The sequence below is a fragment of the Elaeis guineensis genome, chromosome 6 (genome assembly GCF_000442705.2).
Source record: "Elaeis guineensis isolate ETL-2024a chromosome 6, EG11, whole genome shotgun sequence".
In the NCBI taxonomy this organism is placed as follows: Eukaryota; Viridiplantae; Streptophyta; class Magnoliopsida; order Arecales; family Arecaceae; genus Elaeis; species Elaeis guineensis.
In genome coordinates, this window is record NC_025998.2 from 123836995 (window position 1) to 123864915 (window position 27921).

A 27921-nucleotide genomic window follows, 5' to 3' on the forward strand; every position below is an offset into this window, starting at 1 on the left:
AATATCCATACAGCTGCCCATACCCTGTGAAGAAACTTCCCTCTCCTCCACAAGCCAGAGTTCATCTAGATCAAGTTGACAAGGCACACAGCTTTAGATCTTAGAAAGCGTTAGGCCACATGTTTGGTTTTGGTCGCCCGCAAGGGGATGGCTTGGGGCTCATCAGACACTACTGGTCAGTTTGGCTGACTGGAAAACCAAATATGGAAATGGCCAAAGAACAACCAAATACCTAAAATGACTTAACAACATATCTAAAATGGCAACCGAAGATGCCCTCGATGAAGAAAAATCTTATATGTTTGCAAATCTTTATTAGCACAGCAACTCTTATGATGAGACACCATACTCCATGCATTTCGCTCCACATGTATAGACTGAAAAATATAGTAAAGATGGTTAATTTTTTAACATGACCCATTCTTTGTACTAAAAAGGTAAACTTTGGTGATAGACAATAGCATAAAACTACAAACGAATTCTTAATCAATTTGAGCTGAAAAGAATCACAGAGGTTACTTTTGTTTTTAAAAATCAAAAAGGTTGTATGTCGCAGACATTATCAACTAGATTATCTAAGTTGTGCAAGCAATGCCACTATCATGCCATCATGTGCATATACAACTTACAGAATACCGTTTTTGCAGTTTAACAAAGATTAGATTGAGTACATAACTGGATTCTTTGTTTTTAAAGTGGAGGTATGGTCTGCAACAAAAAAAGTGGCTGCTCAAGGAATTACAACTTGACGGGTATGGCAACTAATTTGTGTTATCCTTTCTCCATTGATTATCTTTTACTATATATATAATTGTCGATCTTTTCTGTATGAGGGCCAGGGCAAAGAAACAAACATCATCTAAGTTTCAGAGTGCCCTTGTCCACAGTCAGTATGGGAAAGTTCCTGTATATTTAATATGGTCGAGGGTGCGTCTGAGGCCATACCGAAGAACTGCCTGGTTACCAGCTCTGAAGCCATCACCATATGCTGATGAAGTATCCGATTCAATCTGGTGTTTGAAGAATTCTCCGAGTTTTCTCTCAAACTGAGACCTTGGGCCTTTTTTAGATGAAGTCGAGGATGAAGAGGATGATGAGCTCGATGCAACATTAGTGCCAGTTCCCGAGATGATTTCTGAGTCCAGCCACATATGAGCCAGCACCTGGCAGATGCCTTCTTCAACTACTGGACTAAGGGCTCGAAATCCTGAAAGCATAATATATAGAAACTAGAAACTCATATACACTGATTTTGTTATGATGAAAGACTTGGAAACATATATACACCCTTTTGAGTTAAAAAATAGTCCACTCAAAAGGCATATCTTCTTTGCATTCTTTGAGGTTACAACAAGAAGGAAGCAAGATTCCTCACAACAAAGAATAATGCATCTTTTATATAGAACACGATCAATTACATTTGCTGATACATTTGTACTTCATGCCTAGTTACTGTTTTTGTGACAATTTTTTAAAAAGTAAAAAGATTTTTCATAAGTTGCGAAAGAAATCATAATAACAATAATAAGAAGGAATTAGAATTTAAAAGAATAAAATTCTCAGTTACATAGAATACTCTCTCTATTTAAGCCATGTGTAAGTCAACCAACTAGTCTACATGGTTGACCAGTGCTCCAGAAACACAGCATGTGCAACAGTAGAAAAGGGGCAAAATGAAATAAGATACTTCCATTTCACTAGAATCTTGTACCATCTGAGCTCTAATAACATCAAAACGTATGCTTATGGGCTTAAAGCCATGCTTCACATCCTAAATAACATAAGCTACTAAAGGAACTTGGCATCAATTTCTTCTTTTCTGAGGCATAGAAATCCATTTTGGTAAACTTTGCATCAATACCATAAGCTACTTCTTTCCAAAATTATTCGTGAAAATCATTATCTTGTTACTAACTAAGAAACTGGCTGATGGCCATTCTAGATTTAGTTCAATGCACAAAAAGCCATTCATCTGCAGCAAAAGATTAGCTCAGCAGTTCATGAACATCACACAATTACCAGGATTCAAGCACTTCTCTTCACAATGTATTTTAAAAGATCCGATATTAGAAATAAGCCACTTAAGTGGAACTATCTTACAACCAATTGGCTCCCTGATCTTATCTTGCTTCCAAAAGGAAGGTGGAATTGTAGGTGTGCTCAACTCTTAAAGTAAGAGATTGTCCATAGAAATAACTCATCTTATTTGGAAATAGGGACAGTACATGTAAAAAATCTGTCATTGCTCAAAGTAATAAAAAATTACAGAGGGACAGAGGGAGCAAGGATGCGAGATAGAGAGAGAGATTTAGTTAAATTAGTCAAGTCACTGGTGGATCAGCTGATTACTTGAGTCAGCTAGGTATCTACTAAGTCAAGCCAAAAGATGAGGCAGATAACCCTTCTCTTAGCCATAGATACATGTCTGAGAAGCTACTAATGATGGATGACATTCTTCCTGTTCTAGTGACCTTTTCCTATTGAATTTCTGGTAAAAGAGTTAGTTTCATGCCAACGTGAAATCAATTATTTATCTAAAGATGTTCGAAACCAATGTTTGCTATCTTGGTACTGAGCCCTGTACTGGTACCATCCTACTATAATGTCGGTATGCAGTATGGTACGAGATGGTGAGGTATACCACATGTCCGTATGATACGAGATGACATACCAGTTTGTGATGATATGGTATGATACACCCAGTACGGTACAGTACGTCAGGTATGATATAGTAAAGCTTTTTTTTGGAACCATCGAGAAGATGGGCAAAATCAGTCGATAAAGCCGGGCAAAATCAGTCGATATAGCCGGGCAAATTTCCTTCTCACTTGGGTTGAAGAGTCAGGTGGCTTTAGGCATTGGAAAAGGGATATACCATGCATTTGTTTCCTTTTTCAAAAAAACCCACAGTTATGTCAGGTTTCATATCAAGGATAGGAGGATAGGACACAAAGTAGAAATCCTCTCCCCTGGATGATTCCTTCTCATGCATGAATGGTTTCAATGAGTAACCATAAGAAAACTAGCCCAAGTTGTTCCACACTAAGGATCAACCAAAACAAAAGGAAACTAAATGGGAACAGAAACCAATGGCCACTGGATAAGGTTACCTTTAAGCCGAAGCCATGCATGCATCATCTCATGAGCCAGTATTGACCCTGTCAGTAATCTGCACACAGAAAATCAAGTATTACAGCAACATTTGCAACCATAGAAGACATCGCTGCCTACTGTTCATACTGAAATGATCGAAAATTTGCATTACACAGAATATGTCAAGTAATAATCTCTCACTCCATCTTGCTGAAAGATGCTGAGCCAATTTTCAGTTTAGAAAAAAAATGTAGTTTTTAGAGTTAAATATGCACAAGTCCACTGCAAAAGAAGATGAAATTTTACAAAATACAAATAGTAATAGAGTCATAATGACACTAGATGAAACAAGTAAAAGGCCGGCTCAGTAGTGAATGAAGCTTCCACCACTGCAGGAAAGTGAAAGCTAATAAACAATACCTTGGGAGCCCATACAATACAAGAATGGCTGTTACATCACACTGCCGAACCAGTCTGTAGGGCCCTGTTATGATATCCATAATTCTGTATCCGGGCCCAATAATCGGCCTTCGTAAAATCTGATTGAGATTTTTCTCATCAGTGATTCTAAATAATGAATACTCATACAAAACTACCTTATTTCTTTCAAAAATCACTGTAACCACATTTTAATATGATAATGCTTAAAAAATCTTACACGGGTAACAATCTGCTCTTCCGAAAGACAGAGACCTCTGGTTTCAGAGACGTCATGATGCCCCTGCTCTCCAGGATAGGAAACAAGAAGAAGAGATTAAGAGCAACATGTAACAAATAAATTCTAAGCTAAGCATATTACATGTTCTGTAATTAAATTGTAAAATGTCTCACATTCTTTTCTCCTTCCCTGGCTTCATTTAGGGCTTGTCTTTCAACTAAAAGCAATGGAATCTGCTGTTCCACTTTCATATTTAAACCTTCATAGAATTCTTGTATATCAAGGTAAAGAGGTTGGCACTCGCTGTTATCCATTATTGCAGAATTCAGACACTCCAGGCAGAGTTTTCGTCCATCATCCAGAGTCACGTATTTTGTATCTCTTGGCTGAAATTTTGAAAGATAAAAACAGGATAAATGAGCAGAATATACATCATCAAACAGAAGATGTCACATGAGCCAGTTCAGCAGGGAACGCTAACACAGTTAAGGCAAATAAGCCATAAGAAAATGATTCAGAATATCAAATTTATACTAAATCAGTTCAAATAATCAATATATAACTTGATATGTGACATCAATTATCTAAGACCCGATGAGCGGTCTTGGAATTATTATTTGTACCAACCTCCATCCGTTCACAACTGCAACACCTAGGAGTACCATCACGCTCGTGTGAGGGACAATACTTTTGCATCCAGAAAGGGTGAGCCCGATATTCAACAAGGCCGCTTCTATTTGTTGGAATCTGCAAGAATGATCATCATGATAAGTTGATAAAACACAAATTTTAAAGGGTTAAAACAAACTGACTACACATAAGTAATATCACTAAATTTAAGAAGAATGCAACATTGAAACATTGAAATAACACATATGCAACCTCAAAAAGTTTCTGCAGAGAGTATATAAGTGATAGATTACAATGACAAGTCAGAACAAAACGCCCATACAGGGATAAATATGGCAGTAATGTTATATATTGTTGAGGAATACAAATAGTGAAACCTGGTAGCTTTTATTCACCTAATCATGTTTCCACTTAATACATACATACATACATATATAATGAGAGAGAGAGAGAGAGAGAGGCTGGAATGCTTTTCAGAGCATTTAGCTCCATGCGCTTCCCAATCAAAATCCATGAATTGCCTCTCAAAATGAAAATAAGTTAGGGGAAAAAACCATCTAATGGACAATGTAAGATTTGTAAAATTGGTAGTACTTCTATCATATGCTAAAAAGATAAGCTACACAAGCTAGAGCAATTATTTAATATAGTTATAGAAAAATTATGCGGAAGCAATTGTGCACATGGTTAGTGATAAACACTTAATTTAAGTATTTTAAATTAAAAAATTATATTTAATTTATCTTATTTATTAAGAATTTGATGTTTCTTTCTATGTTTTACAGGAAAGGTGATCGCCGATACAAAGAGTCCGATTCATAGATCAAAAAGACTCAAGTTTGAAGAAAATTGGACTTAAAATAAAATTAAAATAAAAGAAAGACGCATCCGGTATTATAGAAAATGAAGATACTATGCAAGGAATCCAAAAGGATATAGATGTCATTGTGAAGAAACTTTTGTTTCTTTTTGGAATATAAAAAGCAGGTTTCACGTGAATTCAAAAAAAAGAAAAGATCTGGGCGCGCGTGAACGCCCGCGCATGAACGCGCGGACGCGGGACGGGCGCGGACGCGGGACGGACGCGGGACGTGCGTGGACGCAGGACGGACGCGTGAGGCGTGGACGCGGCGTGGATGCGGCGTCACGCGGGTGTGGGCGCGAGGCAGACGGGTTCGCAAGGAATTTTTGATGGCGGTCGAACAGATGCTTATTAAAGAAAAAAAATTAATATTTAGAAATATTTTGAAAGGAAAGATTTGTATTTTCTTTAGTCCCACATCGGAAAATCATGTAAAACTCCTCCCTCCTAATACCTATAAAAAGGCTTTTGTACTCCCATTAGAGGGGGAGCCCAGAAATTCTTCTAGAGCCTTGCATAGAGGAATAGAAAGGGACTACTTCATGAGCAACTAGGCTAGCAGTCTCGGGAGTGGAGAAGAAATTTTGTAACGACACAGAGATGGTTTATTGTTCTAAACTTTCCTGTATTTCTTTATATGTAATAAAGATTATGCTTTTTATTTAAATTGTCATGAGTTCTTTATTTGCTCTCCTTTATATGTTTTTATTTATACTTTCTTGTTAGATTAATATTAGGAACAACTTTTACTTTTCGGAGACGCGCCGTGATCTACGGATACGGGGCGTGCCGAGGAAAGAAGAGTTATTTACCTAATACTTTTCGGAGACGCGCCGTGATCTACGGGTACGGAGCGTGCCGAGGAAAGACAGGTATTTTTTCTAAGATTAATCGCATCCATTTAATTAAAAAAAAAAGAGATACAACTCTGCTAGTGCAAAGTAATTCAAAACTCCCGAGCTCTTTATTTTCTAATTACCTCAATTTTAAGATAATTTATTTTCTAAATCAAAAACAACGTTTCTTTCTTTCATCTTGCAATCTCAACTTAGCCCAAGGTCCCTGAGGATACGATCTCGACTCATCCTACCTACGTAGTGAATAGAGTTATTTTTGGTGCTATCAACGACTACGCATCAAATTTTGGCGCCGTTGCCGGGGATCTTGGCACGATTGAATTAAAAAATTGAAAAAAAAATTAAAAAAAATATATATATATATATATACTTTTCAGTTTTTATTTCTCGTTTTAAAATTTTTTTTCAGTGCTTTCTAGCTAGATAATCTTATTTGCATAATTACAGAATTACCTTGCATAACTAATTTACTACTTAGGAATTTTGCTGCTTAGAATAATTTGCTACTTTTTATAGCCTAGTGATTTATTGCTTTTTAGACTTAATCACTTAAATTTATTTTCTTGCAAAAAAAAAAAATTAAAAAAAATATATATAAAAAGATAAAATTATAAATTAAAAAAAAAAGCCACTGACATTTCATAACACTTAACTAAAATAGCGTAACCTCAAATATAAAAATTTCTAACTTGATTGGACACCTTGTTTATTTGCATAACCTAGACCTTAATTTAAAATCAACTAGACGTCAGCCCTAGGAATTTCGAGCTCAATAGGATAAGAAAGCTCTAGAGTTGAACCAAGTGCGGATTGGTTAATTGCTCGGTGTCTAAGGCAAGTGGTTAAAGAAAGTGGTTTTCAATTGGTTCCGTTGACTGACCTGGCCAACTTAGTTGGTGTCTAAGGAAAGCAACGAGCAGGGAACCTCCCACATCTTACGCTTACCTGGCCGAGTCAGTTAGTCAGTCTTGAGCTTGGAGTGCTCAAAGGCGGTCTTGAAAGTTAGGAGCTGTCTAGATCTAAGTTAACCTTAGGATAGAGAGTCTATGATTGTTTAAGTTGATTGCAATTAACATCTAAACATTAACTAATTTCTCCCTTTTCATAGATTTAAGATTCTTAGATTCTTCTCTTTAGATTTTCTTCATTATTTTCTCACTTTATTATAAAAATATATATTATAAAAAGAAAAATTTTCTGTGTTTGGTCTACAGTATAATTGTAAGGTGTATGCTTGGCCGTAGATCGTTACGACCAGAAATCCAACCTTTTGATCCAGAAATAGAAAGAACCTTTAGAGCCAACAGACGTAAAAATATGGACCGAAATCAGGAGAATGATCCACCCAAGCAATTGAAGGAGTACTTTACTCCTTCCACATATACCTACTCTCCTTGTATTCAAATGCCCCCTGTGGAGGCCACTCAATATGAAATTAAGTCCAGTATAATCCAAATGTTACCTTCATTTTATGGACTTAGTAATGAGGACCCTTATAAACATCTTGAAGAATTTCTTGAGATATGCTCAACTGTCAAAATTCACAACTTCTCCGATGATGCTCTTAGGTTAAAATTATTCCCTTTTTCACTTAAGGACAAAGCCAAATACTGGCTACATACTTTGGATTCCATGACTATATCAACCTGGGACCAGCTGCAAAGAGAGTTTCTCAAGAAATATTTTTCCATAGGAAAAACTAATCAAATAAGGAAAGCCATAACCAGTTTTTCCCAATTAGATGGAGAAATATTTCATGAAACATGGGAGAGATTAAAGGACCTTATTAGAAAATGTCCCCACCATGCTGTACCCAAGTGGCAGTTAATCCAATATTTTTATGATGGACTCTCTGAAAGACATCGACAAATGGTCGATCATCATGCGGTGGGACATTCATGCTGAAAAGTGAGGATGAGGCATGGCAACTGTTTGAAATTTTAAGTGAAAATTCATTACATCATATGTCTGCCTCTATTAGAGATAAACCCATGTTAAACCCAAAAAGAGGTGGAATATATGAAGTAGGAAATACCATAGATATCCATCAAAAGGTAGATGAACTGTCCCAAAAATTAGATCGTCTTCTAAATACTGGACAATCCCCGATTCCATCTAACCCAATCCAAGAAGTTTGTGCATTGTGTGCAAGTCCGAACCATTTTGTTAGTGAATGCCCAGCCGCACCTCAATTTCCTGAGTTTGTGCACGAGCAGGTTCAGCAAGCTCAAGTCCAACAAGCTCGCAGACCAGGAAACGATCCATATTCGAACACTTATAACCCCGGTTGGAGAAACCATCCAAATTTTTCCTGGAGACCACAATTAGTGGTTGGTCCTGCCACACCTCGACCTCAATATCAAGACCCAACATATAGGCATGGACCATACCATCAATTTCAAAATGTTCCTCAACCGTCTACTACTGGTCACAGCTCAGCTTTTGAGGAAAAAGTCCTGAAAGCACTAGAACGATTAGAAGTCAACACTCAGACCCTTAACTCCCACACACAATCCATTGCTAAGCTAGAGACCCAAATAGGTCAACTAGCAACTGCATTCAGTAGGAGGGAAGGAGGAAAATTACCTAGCCAACCCGAGAGCAACCCAAGAGGACAATTTGTGATAGATAGTTCTAATACCCCAGAAGCTTTTTCTGAACATGCCAAATCAATCATGACTCTGAGAAATGGGAAGGTCATTGAACACACTAGTAAAACCAATGAGACCGACCCTAAACCTCTAACCGAATCCAAATCACCCAAGAACAAGGAGGACCTGAAAATAGAGAAGGAACCAACTGCACTGGAATCATCTTACTTGCCTAAAGCTCCATTTTCGGATGCCATGAAAGCCCCTATTCCTGCAGATAAGAAGGGAGAAAAACTTGATGAGATGTTGGAATTGTTTAAGCAAGTCCAAATTAATCTTCCCCTTCTAGACGCAATCAAACAGATCCCTGCTTATGCCAAATTTTTGAAGGATTTGTGCACCCAAAAATGTAAATCTAGATCATAAATCCCAAAGAAAGTACGTCTCACTGAACAGGCTAGTTCTGTCTTCCAGCATGCCACTCCTCCAAAGCTTAAGGACCTAGGAGCCCCCATTATTTCCTGTGTTATAGGAGATTATCACATTGAAAAAGCTCTTCTGGATTTAGGGACAAGTGTGAATCTTTTACCTAGTTCGGTGTATGAACTTTTTGGATTTGGAGAACTGAAACCCACATCAGTCACACTGTAGTTAGCCGACAGATCAATTAAGGAACCACGTGGAATGCTTGAGGATGTCTTGGTCAAGGTAGATGAGTTTTACTTTCCAGTTGATTTTCTGGTTCTCGATATGGAATTAAGTGGCAACCCCAGACAAATTTCCATTATCTTAGGACGACCCTTCCTAGCTACGGCAAATGCATGCATTAATTGTAGGACAGGAGTCATGGACGTATCATTTGGGAATAAGAAACTAAGACTGAATGTGTTTGGTGCTTCCCAAGGACCATCAATGGATAGTTGCTTCGAAGTAGATACACTAGAAGATATTATAGAAGATGCAACACCCATAATTCTAGCACCAGACCCCTTAGATACTTGCTTGGCTCACTTTGGAGTGTGTGACTTTGAGGAATATATGAAAGAAGTTAACATCTTGTTAGATACACCACATGATAAAACCACTCCTCCATGGACAATCAAGTATGAGCCATTGCCCACATTAGCCAGTTCACCAATAGTCCCATCTTTAGAATCACCACCTACGTTAGAATTGAAACCTCTTCCTGCTACGCTTAAGTATGTATTTCTAGGACTCAATGACACCCTCCCGGCAATCATTGCATCAGACTTGACCCCTAATCAGGAAGCACAATTGGTTGGTATTCTGAAGGAACATAAAGAGGCTATCGGTTGGCCATTGCCGATTTAAAAAAAATTGACCCCTCCATTTGCATGCACCATATTCATTTTGAGGAACATGCCAAACCCCATCGAGATATGCAGAGGAGATTGAACCCAAACATGCGTGAAGTAGTAAAGAAAAAGGTGGTAAAGTGGTTAGATGCTGGAATCATCTACCCCATATCCGATAGTAAATGGGTCAGTCCCACTCAAGTAGTACCTAAGAAATCTGGTATTACTGTGGTGGAGAACGAAGAAGGTGAACTACTTCCAACTCGCATATCATCTGGATGGCGAGTATGCATAGATTATAGAAAACTGAATGCCGTTACTAGGAAGGATCATTTTCCATTGCCCTTCATCGACCAAATCCTAGAACGGTTAGCAGGACAAAGTTTCTACTGTTTTCTTGATGGTTATGCAGGGTATAATCAAGTACCTGTATTTCCAGATGATCAAGAAAAAACTACCTTCACCTGCCCCTATGGCACTTTCGCTTTTCGGCGTATGCCATTCGGGCTTTGCAATGCACCCGCTACATTTCAACGGTGCATACTGGCCATTTTTTTGGATATGGTGGACAAATGTCTTGAAGTTTTTATGGATGATTTTTCTGTGTTTGGAACCACCTTTGAGGATTGTCTCCATAATCTTTTCAAAGTTCTTAAACGGTGTATGGAGACAAATCTTGTCCTAAGTTGGGAAAAGAGCCATTTCATGGTGCGGAAAGAAATTGTATTAGGACATATTATTTCTGAAAAAGGGATCGAGGTAGATAAAGCCAAAGTTGAGGTTATTTCAAAACTACCACCCCCTACTTCGGTCTGACAAATACGATCTTTCTTAGGTCATGCCGGATTTTATAGACGCTTCATCAAAGACTTTAGCAAGATTTCAAGACCCTTGTGCAATCTGTTGGCCAAGGATACACCATTTGTCTTTGATGAAGACTGTTTGAAAGCGTTCAACACATTACGAACAGCCCTGACAACAGCACCCATAATAAAACCCCCTGACTGGTCCATTCCATGTGAGATTATGTGTGATGCCTCTGACTTTGCAATAGGTGCCGTCTTAGGCCAAAAAATCAATAAGGAGCCACATGTGATCTATTATGCTAGCAAGACTCTTTCCGATGCCCAATTAAACTACACCACAACAGAAAAAGAGCTACTAGCAGTAGTGTTCACCCTTGAAAAATTTCGCTCATATCTGTTAGAGTCTAAGGTTCTAGTTTACTCTGATCATGCGGCTCTGAAACATCTCCTCTCAAAGAAAGATACTAAACCGCGTTTGATCAGATAGATCATTCTTTTACAAGAATTTGATCTGGAAATCCGAGATAAGAAGGGTTCTGAGAATGTGGTAGCTGATCACATCTCCAGGATCTTAGTTGAACACAAGATAGGCATAGATGAGGTCAAAGAAAAATTTTCTGACGAACAACTTTTCGCAATCTCCTCTAGCCGTCCTCCATGATTTGCCCATATTATCAATTACTTGTCAACAGGACAAGTACCTTCTCACTGGACAAAACAAGAAAAGGATCGATTTTTCTCGCAAATTAAACATTATTTCTGAGAAGAACCTGAACTATTCAAATACTGTCCTGACCAAGTTATTCGCCGTTGTGTCCCCGAGAGTGAATTCCAAAGCATTCTCACTTTTTGCCATTCTTCGACATGTGGGGAACATTTTAGTGGAAGAAAAACTGCAGCAAAAGTACTGCAGAGTGGGTTTTATTGGCCAACGCTTTTCAAGGATGCACATGAATTTGGCCGAAGTTGTCTGCGATGTCAGCAAACAGAAAATTTATCCAAGAAGGATATGATGCCGCTGACCCCCATTTTAGTAGTAGAAATTTTCGATGTTTGGGGGATTGATTTCATGGGACCTTTTCCAGCCTCATTTGGATTTGAATATATTCTGGTGGCAGTTGATTACGTATCAAAATGGGTGGAGGCAATAGCTACACGGACTAATGATAATAAAATTGTAATTAGTTTTATCCAACGAAACATCATTAGTCGATTTGGCTTCCCAAGGGTGATCATTAGTGATGGGGGGACTCATTTTACGAATAAACATTTTGAAGCACTTATGAAAAAATATAATATTTCACACAAAGTGGCCACACCATATCACCCCCAAACTAATGGTCAGGTAGAGATGTCAAATAGGGAGATTAAACATATCCTAGAAAAGACGGTTAGGCCCGATAGAAAGGATTGGTCTCTTCGCTTAGACGATGCATTATGGGCTTACCGTACTGCTTTTAAAACACCCATAGGAATGTCTCCCTATCGACTTGTATTCAAAAAAGTTTGTCATTTGCCGGTGGAATTGGAACATCGTGCATTTTGGGCCATAAGGCAATTTAACTTTGATATGAAAAATGCAGGTTCCAATAGGAGACTCCAATTAAATGAACTTGAAGAGCTACGCAATGAAGCGTATGAGAGTGTCAAAATTTATAAGGCTCGAACTAAAGCATACCATGATAAATTTATTGCACGAAAAACGTTCGAGCCTAATCAAAAAGTTTGGCTCTTCAATTCTAGGTTGCGTCTGTTTCCTGAAAAACTTCGCTCACGTTGGGACGGACCTTTCATTGTAACTCAGGTATTTCCTCATGGAGCTATAGAACTCAAAAATCCTAAACAGGGGAACACTTTTAAAGTGAACGGTCAGCGATTGAAACCTTACATAGATGGAATTAGTGATGGAGAATTAATTGAATCTGTTGATTTAGTAGATCCAAAACCGCCATAAGACTCAATTCAGTCTGGCTGAAGACATAAAACTTAGCGCTTGTTGGGAGGCAACCCAACGATTTGATTTTTATTTTTATTTTATTTTATTTTTTTCGCAGCTGCAGAAATTTAGAACAAGAGCCTATTAATCAATGAAGCTATCTTCAACTTCCGAAGCAAAATTATCCCAGGTGCACTCTCTCCTTTTATTTTCTTTGCTTTCTTACTTCATTGAGGACAATATAGATTAAGTTGAGGGGGGAGGAAATTAATCAAATCCTCGAGTATGGTCAGAAATAATTAGTTTTGTGTGTCCAAATTTTATTTTGATTAAGAGTCAATTAGGCATCCTAAACAATGAATGATTAATGGTCAAGATAATTTTAGAGATACTGAGGAATAAATTATTAAGAAAACCCAATGAATGGTAGGATTTAGACTAAACCAAATTTTAGGAGTGATTCTACAAACCTCTTCTTACTGATCTCAATAAAGAATCTGCTTCATGAGAAATTGAGTGGAAAGGTCGAGGTATGCAAAAAAAAAAATTCTCCTTAAAATTTATTTAAAAAAAAAAAAAGAAAAGAAAAATAACATTGGTTTCCTACTGAGTAACCGGGCCCTTTCGCCTAAGTAAGTGTTGTGGTTCGCGTAAAAAGGTAGGCAATGTTAAAAAAAAAAAAAAAAAAAAAAAAAGACTAAATTGTAAGAAGATAATAAACCTCTTTCCCATTAAGTTAGAGGATTTAAAGAGTAAAGTGGGGAGTTGGAGAAAGAAAAGCTCTTGAAATTTCTTTAGTTAATACTCAGCCACTAATTTGGTCAAATTGATAATCCAATGAAATATCTCTTTAATGGTCTGACCAAGTATCACCTACCTTTTGAGATGCCTAACCTAACTTTTTATTCAAAATCAAGTCGGTACACAATGCTGATATATCTATTTTACTCGAGGACGAGCAAAATTCAAGTTGGGGGGTGTGATAAACACTTAATTTAAGTATTTTAAATTAAAAAATTATATTTAATTTATCTTATTTATTAAGAATTTGATGTTTCTTTCTATATTTTACAGGAAAGGTGATCGCCGATACAAAGAGTCCGATTCATAGATCAAAAAGACTCAAGTTTGAAGAAAATTGGACTTAAAATAAAATTAAAATAAAAAAAAGACGCATCCGGTATTATAGAAAATGAAGATACTATGCAAGGAATCCAAAAGGATATAGATGTCATTGTGAAGAAACTTTTGTTTCTTTTTGGAATATAAAAAGCAGGTTTCACGTGAATTCAAAAAAAAGAAAGGATCTGGGCGCGCGTGAACGCGTGCGCGTGAACGCCCGCGCATGAACGCGCGGACGCGGGACAGGCGCGTGAGGCGTGGACGCGGCGTGGATGCGGCATCACGCGGGTGTGGGCGCGCGGCAGACGGGTTCGCAAGGAATTTTTGATGGCGGTCGAACAGATGCTTATTAAAGAAAAAAAATTAATATTTAGAAATATTTTGAAAGGAAAGATTTGTATTTTCTTTAGTCCCACATCGAAAAATCATGTAAAACTCCTCCCTCCTAATACCTATAAAAAGGCTTTTGTACTCCCATTAGAGGGGGAGCCCAGAAATTCTTCTAGAGCCTTGCATAGAGGAATAGAAAGGGACTACTTCATGAGCAGCTAGGCTAGCAGTCTCGGGAGTGGAGAAGAAATTTTGTAACGACACAGAGATGGTTTATTGTTCTAAACTTTCCTGTATTTCTTTATATGCAATAAAGATTATGCTTTTTATTTAAATTGTCATGAGTTCTTTATTTGCTCTCCTTTATATGTTTTTATTTATACTTTCTTGTTAGATTAATATTAGGAACAACTTTTACTTTCTGGAGACGCGCCGTGATCTACGAATACGGGACGTGCCGAGGAAAGAAGAGTTATTTACCTAATACTTTCCAGAGACGCGCCATGATCTACGGGTACGGAGCGTGCCGAGGAAAGACAGGTATTTTTCCTAAGATTAATCGCATCCATTTAATTAAAAAAAAAAGAGATACAACTCTGCTAGTGCAAAGTAATTCAAAACTCCCGAGCTCTTTATTTTCTAATTACCTCAATTTTAAGATAATTTATTTTCTAAATCAAAAACAACGTTTCTTTCTTTCATCTTGCAATCTCAACTTAGCCCAAGGTCCCTGAGGATACGATCTCGACTCATCCTACCTACGTAGTGAATAGAGTTATTTTTGGTGCTATCAACGACTACGCATCAGTTAGGCCCAAAACACGATGCCCATGGCATAGTTCGTTAAAAATGTTGATTGTCACCTTCAGCTTTTTCCCTTTTCCCCTTGGGAATCATAAATAACATGGACAAAAAAGAAAATCATTAGACTGGTACAAACACCACAGGAGGGAATGAAACTTATCCAAAGACATAAGTAGTTGCAGATGTTCTATCATACATGATCCCCACATACTGTTCAGATTCCATATTGTACATATTTACATAACAATCATCGAAAGGAATTCTGTGTGGTGCAGAATCAGAAATATTAGTCCATTCACGTGCATTAATCTTTAATGCTGAATAGATGTATAAATTTAGGGTCTATAACAGAAATAACAGAAATATGCATTTTAATAAGCAGTATAGCTGAATATAAATTTGGAAAGATAAATACTTACAAATTGCTTGCAGACATCACATTTTGGGTGATAAAGTTCCCTGTAGCAAGACTTGTGATATGGGAAATTCTCATGCATAGAGAACTGTACCCAAAAAATGAAACAATAAGCTTGAAGCTTTTCAAGAACGACAATCACTGTGTACTAGCTTCCTTACCTCATAATCAGATATTGGTTGATCGCAAGCATGGCAACGAAAACACTCTGGATGCCAAACAGTGCCCATACAACTGAGATAGCGCCCATGACCAATTTCCCTTTTGCATCCAGCACATATCCTAGACACAGATTTTGTTTCAATAAAATCTAATATGATGCTTCTTAAATGTTACAAGAGAACAAGAAAGATTACACAACTGATGACACAAAAGACATCTTTTCTTCACTAGGGTATAGCCGTATAGGTCAATATGATTCAATCCGGAATGAGATGCTACTTCTTTGTGCTATATACTGTGCCTCAGAGGTGAATGTGTTCTTTAAACAAATCCATGCCTTCTTCTTGATTCATTATGACTTTGCAACTCAAGGAAAACCTTGTAATTTTGCTTCCTAGTTGCATAACCTCAAATTTCATAAACGTTGTAACCAGTCTCCCTCATTGCTAATGGACTATTTCGGCTAGCCACTTGTCTAAAGCTGCCTTGGCCATGAAATTGGCAATAGCCCTTAAAGGGTTGACATGTAGCAGCCTTAAATTGATCATCCTTTGATCCATGAAGCCAGCTCCATATACACAACTTCAGGCTTTTGGGAAAGTTTCAGATGTAGAACAAAATACCTTTCTTGGTTAATGGGGTTTACATTGATAATTCAATCATGCTCCTTGGTTTTTTTCCCTTTCCTTTGAGATGATATAATTGATGTATCATGATATTACATCCTGCAATGTAGAACCAAAGCCCGGTTGGCCACACCTTTATAAGGAATTACCAAGATAGGATCTTGGTTCCTGATAATCAACACCCACCATGGTTTTCCTAAGTCTTTGGGACTCCAAATTAAAATGTTCACTAAATTTCTCACAACTGAAGTTCAAAATAGGATTAATGATATTCAATAGCTATTTTTTGAGCAAAATAGTTACTAACATTTCTTATTTAGATTTTGTAACTTGTCAATTCATGTAAATGAACAAAAAACAAAGGAGGTTTCAAAAGGTAAAATCATGACTAAAAAAAATTAAAATTATATTCAGCAACAATATATCACATCCAACGTGTTGTTTTGCAATTCTTTTCTGATACATGTAAAACTTGCCACAGGTCTTAAACTTCAGCAAAGGCAATCTCTTATGTCAGCATCCAAACAAAAGATTCCCAGAAAAAGCATGAATATGAAGCTTGAAGATCAACATTAGCATTGAGGACTATAGATTAACAGATTAGATATCCACCATCCACAATGTACTTTGACTAACAACATTTTTTTTGTTCGAAGGATTTAAACCTCAGTCAATCCTTCATTTTCATTTTGCTTGCATATACAACTTATTAGGCAGCATATTCCACCTTATAACACTAACCAGTACGAACAAAAAAATCCATTTCCAAAAATACAAGAAGCAAACCAAGAACGTTTACTTCAGCAATGCATCTTGATTTCTGATCAGAAAGTTGATATGCAGATATTAAAGATATGATAAAACAGAGTCCATAAACCAAGTCCAGGATAGAAATACCTGAATCCTGAGGGAAAGAAAAATGGCAGTGGTCGATAAATGCTGCCATTATAATGGGGAGGAGAACCAGCATTCAAACTTTCTTGCAAAGCCCTAGCGAGCTGTTCATCTTCCTCCTCATAAGATTTGTTATCTAAAAAAAAAACATAATAAACTGGTTAAAGAAAAACATAAGGAACATAAACCCATATATTGGGTGTAAATCTTCAACAGAAAGCTCCACTAATACTTGTATTCAAGTTATTCACCAACAATGTCTAGCACCAGAGGGAAAACTAAAATAACAGAAAGGGGAAAACACAATGAAAGCCAAGAGAAAACCATAGAGTATCCACCTTTCTAAGACAGAAAACAATGAAGTAGAAACCATGAGTCACTACATGAAAATAAATGTCACTCAGTATCAATAATAAGAAGATTATAATACCACACTCAGTATTTAATATCAGGGTTGTTCCCGGAAATATCAAGAGTGAGTTAACAGGGGTTGCTCGCTGGCATCTTCCCCCTTGTTGTGGTCACTTCCTGTGGTTCTCTCACTACCCGTGTTGGCATCTTCCCTTTGTGCCCTGTAATCTGCATGAATGGACCTCTTCAGATGTGGACCTCTTCGACAATCTTCTCCAGCGATCTATTCCTTTGATCCTCTCTCTCAAAAGTTACTCTCTTCAAGGTAATAGCTCATAACCCTAAAAAATTAGGTTTTTTTTTTCACCTACAAAGATCTATAATTTCTTTAGTGCTCCAACATGTTGATTAACCTCTAAATGATATTCTTGCTACAAAATTCCTGAATTCAGATGGATCTTTACTCGCTTGTAAGTCATTATATGATCATTTCTGGTTTTTAGTGTTTATATGCTTAAATTTGTTCCCATGGTTCCAATGCTCTACCCTCCCAACCGGATCTATGAAATTGATGCTACAATATATAAGCCCGCTATGGCTTTAACCTTTCATAGATGCATAAGTACACACACATATATAAGATATACATGGCTGTGTTTAGGATTTATATGGTCGATTGTTTCGTTAAGCTTCGGTTCCTGCTATGTGGACTCGAATGTATTGTTTTTATGCTTCCATTTTGGGTTCCAATTTTATTATTATTTTCTTTTTTCAAAATCTATGCCTTGATTCCTGGATGTTAGGCTTTGATCTGGATTTAATTTATGCTATAATGCATGATCTACTTATTTCTAAACAGAAACAGTAAAAAAAAAAAAAAAGATTTATTGAATCCCCTAAAATTGATTCAAGCTTTACAATTGGATTCCAAGTTAAAGCTTTACGTATGGCCTTATTTTTTATTAATTTTGTCGTTGAATGCCTTAATCAGTTAATCCCACTAATACACCCTTGAATGCTCTCTAGTTCTCTCACTTATGGTAGGATTCAACTAGCATAGCTTGAGATTTTGTTAGAGATTTAAAAATTAGGCCATCTTGATGCAGATGTTGCATTTAAAATTAATCTAGCATAGCTTGAATCACATGTTTTCAGGTCCATTCATCCAAACATGAGAGCAATATTCCAGAACTTGAGATTAATAGGCAAACCAATCCATATTCATGTTCATGTTGTGTGATTTACATACAACTTAAATTGGTTAATGACCACTTTACATACAACTTAAAGTTGTGAAGAAAGGAAAGTTGTTAAATAATTCCTCCATAAGCATTATGGTTGAATTATACAACGTAAATTCCTCCATGATGTTTATATTTTCTACTTTGTCGATTCATATTTTAATTCTGTGAGAAACATAAAAACACCATCTATTAAACCAGACCAAATGACTACCGAGATGGTTCGACAGGTCATCCCAGCCCATTTATTTAAAAGTTGAGTTGCCTTGCCACTCTCCTCCATCACGATCTCTCTTGAATCCTCTCCCCTCTGTCTCCTTCTCTTCCAATCCCTTTCCCATCTCTCCTCACCCCATTCTCCCTTTCTCTCCCGATCTTCCTCTCCCTTCTTCCCTCTCTCCTGATCCACTAGACCAGCTATGATCATGTTGACATCAACACGATAACGACCGCAGCTAGGATTAGGATTCCAAGTTGGTGCAAGAACGTTGTTGCCTCCTCTAGCCATGATGAAGGTCCTCATCTACCACCTCCACCATCTCATCTCCACCACCTTCAACCCCTATCCTTCTTTGGATTACTGCCTCCATCAAGGTAGGTGAGTCCCCCTCTCTCTTTTCCTCTATCTCCCTTTAATCAATATCGACCAGCTATAACCATGCCAACACCGATGCGACCACGACTATGGCTAGGGCTAGGATTCTGGATTGGCATACGAATGTCACTACCTCCTCCTCCTCTAGCTATGATGAAGATTCTTTTTTGTTTTCTCTACCATCTCACTCTGCCACCTCAAGCCCCTATCCTTCAGATTGGCACCTCCATCAAGCCGAGCGAGTCCTCCTCTGTCTCCCCTCCCTCTCCACCTCCTGATTGACTTCAACCAGCAAATGCAACGATGATCATAGCTAGGGTTAGGCTTCCAACTCGGAGCAAGAATATTGCCATCATGTCTTCTTTTAGCTAAGATAAAGAGTCTCCACCATCTCATCTCCACTTCCTCCAACATCTATCCACCAGATCAGTGCCTCCATCAAGTTGGTGGAGTCCCCTCTCTCTCCTCCCCCTCTCTCTCTTGTTCCGGTACATATTGGGTCGATAAGGTACAAACCAATATTGTATCAAACTATGCACTAGCGAATACTATCTCCAATATTGGTAAAACAAACCTCAGATATGATTATATAAATTTTTTCTAATACTATTACAGTCAAAGTTCACCATCTTGGTATCAAGCCCTGTATTAGTGCCATCCTATTATTGTGTCCATACACTCGGTATGGGAGCTAGTTTGACATATCGATACTCGATACACCTATCGTACCACATATCAATACAATATGATATGGTCGGAGTATACATAAGTATCGACTAATACGACACACATTGAATATGACACATTGTAGAAGAAAAAATTTACAAGTTACTTTAGGAGCAATTGCATCCCACAACTTCGAATACAACCAAACATTAAAATTCGCTAGAAGTGCTCCAAGCACTTCCTGACAACCAAATGCCAATTGTCTCAGAAGTCAAACTATAGTTTTCTAGCATTCACTTGCTAAAATCCAAATGCTCAAAGTTTCATTTTAACAAAACTAACATCACAATCAAAAGAGGCCACTTCAGTGCAACGAAATGAAGGCCCTACGTACGCAAAAAGGTGTACATGTCTCCACTAATTGTAGCCACACCTTTCTTACAACTAGATATCCTATAATTGTAAGGTGCAAACATGTTGGCCACAAAGATCAGTTGTGTCCCCTTAAACAAGATTCTTTGGCACCAATCTTATAGTTAAAGAACCTTTAGCGTCCATGGAAAATGAGAATGTTGATTTCTAGATCTACTACTCAATATTATTATTACAAAAGTTAATCCTCATGAGAGGTCTACACCTCTTATGTAAGGCTGCATGAATGGTTTTGAAAACCAACCCGAATTGCCCGATTCGGGTGGTACCGAGCCGTACCGGCACCAAACTAGATCAGTTCAGGCCTGATTTTCGACATCTGAAAATAAAAAAAAATATTATGAACCATCCGATTTGGGCCTGAATCGGATTGTTTGGGCTGGAACCAGGAGGTACACAGCTGTTTCGAGCCAAACCACCTAGTTCGGCTCATGTTGGGCTATTTTTATGTCTAAGACATAGAGAAGAAGTCTCGAAAGGCTTCTTCTGTATGTTTCTCAATCTCTCTCTCACTCCCTAGCAATGAGAGCAATAGGAAAATTAAAGAAAAATATTGATTAAATGTATGTTTCTCCTTCCTAGCTCTCTTTTCTCTCTTCCCCTCTTCTTTTTTTTTTTTGAAAATTTGTGAAAAATGAAAAAACAAGGGGAAACCATGTTAAAAAAATTTTTCGGCATGATTTTAATATATGTTGTAGATCTAAGGATGATCCACACAATGACACTAAAATCATTAATTTTCGTTAAGTATATAATTTTTTAAATTAAAAATATATTTTTGAAATAAAAAATTATAATGCTATTTGGCAAGGGATTGACTAATGTTCCTCCTCACTATGTAAATAATCCTGCTATTTATAGACATTGACAATCGACCAAATTCTAATAATTGGCACATATTGAGTATTTTTAGATTTTTTAATTGATTTAAGCATTTTAGGATCCAATGATATCTAATCCATGTATTGATTATTTAAAATGCTAAATAATATAATGTCATACTTAGATTCGTATCACACGAAAGATGTATCGGAATGACACGAATATTAATTAACATCACTAAAAATATCAATTTGGACTTCAAAACATTCAATAATCCACAAAAATTTGATTGGTCAACCCCTAAAAAAAATAAAAAAAAAAAAAATTAGCTTGCCGGCCTACTGGATCGTGTGTCGATGCTGTCGGTACGGTACCGAACCAGTACCATACCAAACCGGCTGGTGACCAGTATGGCCACCGATACCCGTTTTCAGAACCTTGGCTGCATGTTTGACGATTGTGAACTTATTCAATCAAAACATATAGGTCAATGTTTTTCCTAAAAAGAACTTATAAATCAACAATCATCTCATATGAACACAATGGATGACATAATCTATACTGCAAATCATTTGCTCAATGTCATGCTCTAGGCCCATGTTGAATGTTTCAAAATGAGATTCCAGTGTTCCCCAGTAACAGAGATTCTCTTAAAGAGAGTACGAAAGTGAAGGTACTCATGTGGAGGAAGAAGCTCCTAGCATGTAAAAAATGTCCAATTGTAAACAATTTCAGAAACATATAAAGTCACTCATTTATTTCTTTTTCATATTCTGACCCAGTGCCTTCAAAATACCCCTTTCCAACATATTATGATGCTTTCCTTGGTTACCAGTTAGTAGAAAATCCTATATTCATGTTTCAGGTCCATCAGATGGTTTTCTGAGACATTCCAAATATTCTGGGCAAGCATCATGATTCCACGCAATGGCAGGTTCTCACAATTAGATGACCTAACTTTCATCACATAAATGAACTATATAGATTTGATAGGAAGGCTTGTCTGACCAAAGAAAATATGCAGGAGGGAGCCTGCCTATTGACCGGATGACTTTTTTAGTATATGTGCAATTCAAAACTAAACACTCCATGCTGGACATTAAAATGTCAACAGGGTTATGGTTTCATAGTCTGCACTTCATAAAGTCTCTTGTACAGATGATCGTCTACATTCTGGATTTGCTCAAGCCAAATCTAGCACCTCCATATAGGAAAATTCAACTCATGTGCACAAGTGGCTTATTATGGCATGGGAAGATACATGAGAAACAGGCATGCTTGAAAAACCTAGGTTTTATCATGAAGATCATGGAAAATTATTTTTAACTCAGCATTCAGAGAATAACTTTCACCAATCAGATGATTATACACAGAAGTCCAATAATCCAATTTAGAACTCAGATCCTTTTGACCTGGACTGACCATAACATGTAATCCACACTGCTCCACTTATATGAGAGACTTCTTTCTCTTTTGGGAAGCCCACAAAAATTTTCATGATCCAAATCCCGATTCTCATCTCAATCCCATCTACAATATCAGTTGGTATATATTTGGAACAAAGTTTCTATTTCTTAATATTTATTTAAGAGTGAATCACAGCAAAAAGAAGAAAAAGAAATTAAAGGATTCATACATTTTTAGTTTGTTTCCGAGGATGTTTTCTCTTTTGTAACTTAATCATTTTGTAACTTTTCTTCTGGATATTATTTTGCAATTTACTTTTAAACTATTAAAGCATACAAAAAAAATCACTTCATACCAATATAAACTGTATTTTTGTTAAAATATGAATAAATAAAAAAAAAAAAGACATCCACATATCCAAATTGATAACAAACTATAATAAAGAACTTTTGTAATCTGATATATTGATTATGAGCATGGAGATAAATCAATTGTTTAACAAGGACTTTGCACCCTTGACCTTGGGTTCACTCCCATCTTATACCTACTGCAAATGCCCTCAATTTTAGCATGGAAGATTTCTCATATCCTTTGTTTCTTTGAGAGGATGTATGCAATTAAAACAATCACTATTACTAATAACAGTAGCAAAATCCATTCTTAAACAAATATTGTGGAGACCAGGTGGCAGATTTCTTCCCGAAGCCATACAAGATGTAATATTGTAATTTCAAAAAGGTAAAGGTTATGGATCAGTGGAAAACTTATTAAGGTTTCCTAAGAAAGTTGAAATACCCATAGAATGATCAATGATGCCATTTGTGGAAGGTGTCCTAGGCCACTTTTCTCATCTTCTAATGGTAAGATATATCTTTTTGCTGGTCAGCTAGCAAAATCTTATGACTTCCAGAGGGTCTAATTAGCTCGAGATGAATTTAGAAAGTGGAAATTTGGATCTACCATAGCAATGGATTGATGCAAATGTGCCAAAGCAGCTTTTTCTGTGGTCCCATATCCATTCCATTCTAAAAGACTTTGAATTTGGATGATTCATTATGCCACTTCCACTGATGTCATGGAAACTGCTGCATGAAGTTGTTGTTGGAGAACCATATCATTGAAGAAGCTGCTGAGATGTCTAACATCTGGGCTTCAGTATTTGATCGTATTAACAGCTGATTCTTGCTCCTGACCTCTGTGTTGCTCAGAGGAAACCATCAGGCTAGCATGTTGTCATTGTTGTTATCTTTTCTTCTGTTTTGGTTCCTGATTACTACAAAATGTTTTCTTATGCTGAGGAAAACAAACTGAGCATTATTTTCAGTGTTGGATTGAAGTATATTCCTTCCATTTATCACTAAAGTTACATGCAGTGAGCTCCCACCAGTCAGTCCAAGGGTGAGAAATAATTTCATAAATAAATCATACTGAATTTAGCATCTAACAATTAAACAAACTCTATTAATGTGCCAAAAAATAATTAAAATAAGAACTTAGATTGTGATCCTAGATGGCTGTACTAGTCACATCATGATCCATTTAGAAGAATGAAAGAATTGATAGAAGACTGACAACTTCATAGTCACATAAGCAAACATCTTAGAACAAAAGATATAATAAAAGATTAAAAAAAATACTCACCAATCTCCTTTCCCTTATTTTGTTCTTCTGATAGTGAAAGTGCAATAGCATGATCTATATCTTCATTTTCAGAATCTGACTGGACACCCTACATCCATAGTTCCCCATAATATGAAATTTGCAGGAACAAGACACAAGACAATATCTTGCACTTGATAACTTGCAGATGTTTCATTATAGAGATTCACAGTCAAGGAAGGGGAAGAAGATACCATCACTTATACCTGATATCTATAATACATTGCCTTCTAATCAGCAATAGTATGACAGGCTTCCATTCAGAAATAGATAATTGAAAAAACAATGGGAAGCTTATAAATGCAGATGAATCTTACAACAGAATAGTTATCTAAGGTCATATTGGTGCAAAAGATTAAAAAAAGAAAAAAAAATCAATTCTTGTTCTTCATGTAATTATTGTAAATTTGTAGTCACCGGAAGAGAATGATAGAAAAGTGATGAAGAATTTTCTTTGCTTTAGTTTGACCATAGCTTTTATGGGCAGTTTCTATTTGATTAGAAACCTGAATTTGCATCTGAAAATGGGAGGAAACAGATCTGTTGATTGGACTCCCCTATTTCCTTTGTTTGTGGGGTACCATTCATCATCAATAGAAAAAATTGTTTGGGGAACATCAGACTGTCAGCAAGTTACTGCAGATGACATTTTAATATTGCACCACTGATATGAGAAAAATTAATTCAGATGAAAAGCATTATAGTGGCAGTTTTAACAGCACAAAAGAGAAATGATGAATTATTCTACTCCCAAATTCATGATGAAACAACATGTTGGTCTGAATCAATGGCTTTTTACCATTACTTCAAGAAGATGATGGAAAAATGACTTAATTTTTGACCATCACTATAAACCTATACTTTATATAACAAGATCAGACTTCAATTTATATTGGTATTTTCTTTCTATAAAAGGATAAGGTAGCCAACCTAGGTAATCTAGAATCGAACAGGAACCTCCTTACTCACAAGACTATATGGTCATAGAATTTAGATTCCCATGGATCCCCATACAAAATGACACTAAGACACAATGAACATTAGGACTCCTTCTAAAGCAAATAATAACACTATCTGCTGGATGAAACATATATGAGACATGTAGTGGAAGACAAAACACTTCACACTTGATGGCCATTTGTCCATATTGTCAACAGAATATTCAAATGCATCAGCCATGCTTGAAGCTAGTTCTAAGTAAACAGGTAAAGAGCAAAAAAAATGTATTAGATTATCATGTAAACTAGTTAGATTACAGGGTTGAAAAAGAGATCCCAAGAACTTGTTGCATCCAAGAAATCTGAATGAGATTTTCCTAGGCCTAACTCATTAACTAGAAATTTGTAACATCTTTGAGGAGAATAGAAGCTAGCTTCCTTAATAATTCTAAGATGACTTGATTATCGTAGTCTTATATGAAAATTATTATTGTTTTACGTAAACTTAACTTCTTTATCCTGCTCTTGGCGGATGAATCATAGTTAGTATTTGCCTGTAATATAGCATAATAGTTTATGGGACTAAAAAAAAAAAAAGAAATCTCATAAAGAAGAAGGGAGAAAATTCAAGCAAATGTCATTACCCATGAACTAGAAGGTTCATTCCAAAACCCATCATCTGCATTTTTTCCATGGTGTTGGCCCCAAGATATTTTATGACTGGAGCCTTTGAAAATTTTGTTCAGCAAACCCATAATGCTAGGAATGTTCGTTGAATAGGGCCAGAAAACTTTTTTCCTGCATGAATAAAGGAACATTTCAATGAATAAAACTTAAACAATTAAGAGAATGGGTGTCAGAACAATATATATACAAGAATATAATAAAGATTGTATGAGCATATGTTAAATTTTGGGTGACTAGATTTAAGATTTACACATTGAAAAGACTTCAATGATTATATATGATAAGGAACTTCATACTCCGCATGCAAAAAGAGGAGAGAGGAGGTCGGGGGCATAAGGCAGCTTGCATATCTTACACATATGTAACTTATTAATAGTTGTTGAATCTTCCTTCTTCTACATCTCAATGTCTGGTTGGAAACAAGGTTTGTGCTTCATCCACTGTATGCAATTAGATGCTTGAAGTTTGCTCACTTCAGTATGTTTTCACAATTGATATGCAATATATTGTGTGCAATTTGGATGACAGAGAACATTATCAGAATTCTAGTCTCTGACAGATGATTAGAGGTGTAAAACAGGATAAGCAGCATACATTCTTTTATTGGTTAATAACACTACATCTTCTCGAGTTGTATGATATCAACAACAGAGGGCTCTGCGAAGCACAAAATTAATTTGAAGGTGCATACCTGGACTTGGAGTGTGCAACATTGATTGTATATCAGGGCCGAAGCCAGTTTTCCATTCAGATAAGAAGAAATGAAGGTATAGGATAACTAGTTGCCTCAGAACCATGAAGAAGGCAAATTAAGTAGTTGGACAGCAAAGAAACTTATAAATAGCTTTCAGATTCATAGACACAATCGCCAAGTTACAGACCTTCAACTGAATCCTTAACTTTGACTATTCTTTTCATGACAATTTCCAACTTTCCCTTTTCAAAATTCATCGCGTTGATGCATTGATTCTCAAAAGACCAAAAACGATGATCAACATACTAAGCTAATTTAACATTTGCCCTGGAACACTCACTAAGCCAAATATCACATGCATGTGATGATCATACAACACTCTGAAGGAGCATCCATATAAGAAGATAAGTATCAAAAGCAAAAAATTCTTTGACTGGTAAGTAGTTCAAGGTAAAGGAAATCCGTGTTAGACTGCGATTTCCATACACACTGGTTTTGCTTATATGATTGACAAGGAAGTAACATATATTGAGTTAAGTTGCTTCCATGTCATGAGGAGCAAAAGTAAACATAAATTCTTGTAGTGTCTAACAGCTTTATATGTAGAAGAAGGAAAACAAAATAGACAGGTACAACGAATTCCAAATCCCGGTCCACTCACAACTCTTTGCAACTGATTTAATAATGAAGACATGGAGCCACCAATCATTGTTGCTGTTTATATTGCATCTAAAGAACTTGATAACAGAAAGAAGCATCATCACCATCTACAGTCCTCGAAAATAGACAGTGGAAACACCGTACAGCACTTTTGTGAAGTAGCTAATGCACTCCAGCATCCTAATTAAGGGACAAAGTAGATAGATTTTAACTTCTAACTTCATAATGAGAAGAACTCGGTCCTAAATCAGAAGGATAAACAGGAGAAAAATCCATGAACAGTAATGTTTGCCATGTTTCATCTGAAAAACAGTAATGTTTGCTATGCCCCTTCAACCATCCATGCATCAAACTTAATAATTCCAATCAGGAGGCTCTATTCCAGTATCAATTACCATAAGCAAAACTATAGCAAAGTAGGAACTCTTGTCAAAAACTCAAAATATCTTGAAAACAATATAATTAAAAGATTTGATACCAACTCGGTATGTCTCCTACCTCAAACGACGTGCAAAACTGCCATAAAATCAAGGCCCCATTCACATAAATCACCCGGCGATCACCAAAAAGCAATCCCGGACGAGGGCTGAATCCTACTCCCTTTCTTCTCTTTTACTCAGTCTGGACTCTCCGGAAGATTAAAAGTGAAGCAGTGGTGACCTTGGAA

The 27921-nt window shown here is 36.7% G+C and overlaps 1 protein-coding gene and 1 non-coding gene across 4 annotated transcripts; both read right to left on the reverse strand.

Moving 5' to 3' along the window:
* Positions 1-571: 571 nt before the first annotated feature.
* On the reverse strand, positions 572-27908 carry LOC105060043 (protein DA1-related 1). Of its 3 annotated transcripts, XM_029260462.2 has the most exons (13): positions 27753-27893; positions 27256-27434; positions 25858-26011; positions 24258-24345; positions 17106-17238; positions 15582-15702; positions 15425-15508; positions 4379-4498; positions 3925-4137; positions 3752-3814; positions 3514-3632; positions 3111-3169; positions 572-1207 (listed from the first exon to the last, which is right to left on the reverse strand). In XM_029260462.2, the coding sequence occupies exons 3-13, from the start codon at positions 25966-25968 to the stop codon at positions 888-890; spliced, it is 1431 nt and encodes a 476-aa protein (XP_029116295.1). In that variant the 5' UTR covers positions 25969-26011; positions 27256-27434; positions 27753-27893; the 3' UTR covers positions 572-887. The 3 variants fall into 3 exon arrangements, with proteins under 3 accessions (XP_029116295.1, XP_010941928.1, XP_010941932.1); XM_010943626.3 differs by lacking the exon at positions 27256-27434 and having other exon boundaries at positions 27753-27908; XM_010943630.4 differs by lacking the exons at positions 24258-24345; positions 27256-27434; positions 27753-27893 and having other exon boundaries at positions 25858-25997.
* Positions 7805-7910, reverse strand: LOC140859016 (small nucleolar RNA R71). The gene has a single exon (XR_012142416.1). It is a non-coding gene; the product is annotated as a small nucleolar RNA R71 (small nucleolar RNA).
* Positions 27909-27921: the final 13 nt, after the last annotated feature.